This window comes from Buceros rhinoceros, unplaced genomic scaffold, assembly GCF_000710305.1.
Source record: "Buceros rhinoceros silvestris isolate BGI_N320 unplaced genomic scaffold, ASM71030v1 scaffold13629, whole genome shotgun sequence".
Taxonomy (NCBI): Eukaryota; Metazoa; Chordata; class Aves; order Bucerotiformes; family Bucerotidae; genus Buceros; species Buceros rhinoceros.
This window is the reverse complement of record NW_010429866.1, coordinates 47,118-50,576: the sequence shown is the minus strand read 5'-3', so window position 1 is coordinate 50,576 and position 3,459 is coordinate 47,118. Positions and strand designations below refer to the sequence as shown.

The following is a 3,459-nucleotide window of genomic DNA, read 5'->3' as shown; positions in this document are numbered from 1 at the left end:
AAAGATGCTTTTTTTTTTCTCTTTATACAAAAATAGACCATAGTCTCATTAGCAGTTAATAAAATTGGCTGCCTTGGTATAAAATTATAAAAGTCAAAGACAGGCAGGGCTCAGTCTTCCCAGCATCGGGACGAGAAGGAGATGCGGGCAGACCGGACCGCGCACGTTGGAGAGGCCACGGCAAAGTGTTTCCGCCCGCTGCTTCCAAACGCACACAGGAAACCCCAAAATTGCTGTTTTGCCTTTTTTTTTTTCCTCCTTCCTCTCCTTTTCCCCCCGTGAAGGATCCACCTCTGCACCGCACAAAGCGCCGAGCGCAGCTCCCCGGGCCGATCCCCCTCCTACACAACCGCCTCAAGAGAGCACGCCCCGGAGGTGACAAAAGCAGGACCAAACAACGAGAGCTCTGGGTACGTGGTGTATTTAACGCGGTGCCACGGGGCGCAGACAGCGTGGGGACGAACAGCCGCAGAGGAGGAGGTAACCGAGCAGCATTCCAGTTCCTCACCATTTGAAGGACAAGTGAACCCAGTGGACCTGGGCCAGGGCTAATTACGCTTCATGCCAAACTTTAATCCATGAAAACTACTGACTCTTAACCTTTGGGAGCTTCGTTCGCTTTAGGCAAGTTTTTCCCTTAAGTGTCAAACGCTGGCTTCAAATAAGCAGGGATTTTTTTTGTGTTTTTTTTTTTTTTTTCTCTCTCATTTGTTACATTCCAACATTCAGAGAGGCTAAAACTCGAGAGGATCGTGCTGGGCGCTGGGCTTGTGACCCAGCTACGACAGATTCAGCATCGTTAATCCCCAAGTTCTTCGACCGCGAGGAATTAATGCTCGTCTCTGAAAGGGATCTAGTTGTACAAAAGGGAACGTAACGTCCAGGTGACTTGTTTTGCCCTACCCAGTCCGGAGCGGTGCCAGCTAGAACTGCTGCTGGTCATACTCTGCTATCAGTTTTTTGATGTGAGCCAGTTTGTTGTGGAGGTATTCGCAGCGGTTCTTCTCTTGGCTGTAATTGGGGTTAGTCTGCAAAGGAAAACGAGAACGCAGTGATGGACGGCAACTGGCCAGAGCTCGGCGACACCCACGTGCCCCCAGACGAGGCTATCGGACCTCAGAGCAGAGATATAAAAGCAAGGAGCAAAGCTTTGAGCTGGAGGGGCAGACACTCATTTAAAACAGAGCTGCTCTGCTCAGACAGGGCGAAGAACCAAATCCCTTCTCATCAACACGCAGCTCCAGGAGCTCAGCGCAGGACACACACGCTCCTGGAGCAGGGCTCAGCCTAACCCGGAGCAGTCGGGCCACAAGCGTCACCTTCCAGCATCGCCCGCCCTCTGCCCCTGCGTTAGTGCTGAACTGTGCGAGCCTGGAGCTTTAAAACTCAGGTGAAGGCGAACGCTGGGAATCCCCTCAGAAAGCTCCTACATCCCTCAGGGCCCGCAGGGCTGAGGGATGGATTTGGAAAGCAAAGCCAGCCCCGGGGTGTGCATACCCCAGCCTGCCTCGGCACCTCCACCTCGTCCAGCTGAGTCACAGATCCCCCCGGTCGACAGCAGTGACATAAAGTGCTCTGTGTGCCCACAGCCCACAAAGCCCCCCGGGGGCACCTGAGGGGCTCAAACTGTGCCCCGACTGGACCCCAGGTACCAGCAGACCCCAAGACCTGGAGGATCCTGTTACGGCTCAGCCTGTGCATCTGACACACAAACCGCTCTCCCCTCGACTGGACAGAGGTGCTAATTTAACACCCTTTGTTCTCAGCACGGCACTAACAGCTGAATGCCCCCCAGATCCGAGGAGCAGCCCCAGCTCCCCCCAAACCCCCTCTCATCCAGGAAGGGACCACGTTTTGGACAAGCCTGAGCTGAACAACAATCTGCTCGAATGCCTCAGACTGGGTTTTTCACTTGGCAAGCGCCCATCTCTTGCAGACTCACTAGAGGCACCACCCAGAAGTCTTGTTTGCGGCCAACTCTTTTTACTTACCTTTTTAATTTTCCGATATTCCTGTAAAATTTGATCATGGATGGTCTATAAAGGAAAAGAGACCTCATTATTTTCAAAGTCCTGCGACCTACTGCAGCAGGAAAGCATTTACTGATGGCTCAACGAACACATTTCCTCCAAACACCAACCAAACTCTGCTCCCTCCGCAGCTTCCTCTCTGAAATCCGATGGCTACAACCAGCCTCACCAACTCCGTTCCTCTCCTGGTGCTGACACCAGGAGCACTGGAAGGATCAGGCCTCATCCCCCTGTAGGGGCCCTTGGGTTGGCTGGATAATTGACGTTTCCTCCACAGCTCAGACGACTTTTTCCCCCGAGATACAAAAATAATTCAGTGAGGAATCACTGAATTTCTCAAAGAGAGGGGAAGGATCACCAAGGGAGGAAACAGTGCTCAGTACAAAGGGTGCTCTGTAGATTCTGGTTATATCCGCAGTGAGACTCACTTTCTCAAGATAATGAATAGTTAAAGCTCCTTTAAAAATCAGTCTGACAAGTCAAATAATGCTACATTATTAAGATCAAAGATTCCAGAGGAACAGATGACCCCGTGCTACCTCCCCGTCCAGCCCCGATACGCTGCCATATGTGCAAATAGAAGTTTTCTGGCTGCGAGACACTAATAGCTTCCAGCAGCTTTTGGCTGAAGACACCAATTGTCTCACTGAGGCCTTTCCTTGTCAACAAGTACCATGATGAGCGCTCCAGCCCCAAAACGAGAGCACAGAGCTGCTCCGAAAGGCTGCAACGCTGTCGGCTGTGTGCACACTCTGCACCCTCCAGTTCTGGGCAGGTTTTAGACACGACCCATCCCCAGCAGCCCCGCAGCCAGAGCGGCCCAAACCAGCGGTAGCGCTGCCGCTTGCAGAACCGGCTTTGCCGAGGATGTGTTTCTGTTTCTACCTTATATTCCTCGGAGCCCTGCAAAAGCTGCTTCAGCTTGGCGTCTAGCTGCGTAAACCGTCGAGTTATCCTCTCTATCCGGGCGTGCAAGTCTCTGTACTCGTTGTACTCTGCGTTGAAGTCATTTTTGTAACTCTGACGCTGCTCCGAAGAGGAAATGGCTGCGTATTTTCTGCGGGGAGAATAACGTAGTTAATCAGTTTATTAAGTCTTCTCTCCAGTGAGCACAAACGCTGCCATGCCAAAACCAGGACGGTAAGTCTACCAGGTGACTGCATTTGGAAACAGTCTCGTAATGATTCGCATTTTAGTAGCACAGAGGTAACTGTTAGCATTGTTGCCTTGACCACTGCGTAAACCAACCAGGTTTGCTCCCCAAATGTCCTGTCTGTGCCAGGTAGGGTGGAATCTGCAGGTACAGCAAAGCCTGGCAGCAGTGGAGGGAGGAGGAGGCTGTTCAGATAGCACTGCTACAGCTTTTCTAACTCCTGCTGTCCCACAGAACATGGAGTTCTGCATCTGTGCCAGACCTTGGAACAGCAGG

The 3,459-nt window shown here is 52.0% G+C and overlaps 1 protein-coding gene across 1 annotated transcript in view; it reads right to left on the bottom strand.

Annotated features, from left to right (window-relative positions):
* Positions 1–923: 923 nt before the first annotated feature.
* ELL (elongation factor RNA polymerase II) overlaps positions 924–3,459 on the bottom strand; it is a gene marked incomplete at its 5' end in the record, with an annotated part of 25,814 nt that continues 23,278 nt past the window's right edge. Inside the window, 3 exons of the mRNA XM_010142827.1 lie at positions 924–1,028; positions 1,992–2,036; positions 2,916–3,087. Coding sequence (XP_010141129.1) covers positions 924–1,028; positions 1,992–2,036; positions 2,916–3,087 — 322 coding nt within the window. The remainder of the gene's footprint in view (positions 1,029–1,991; positions 2,037–2,915; positions 3,088–3,459) is intronic.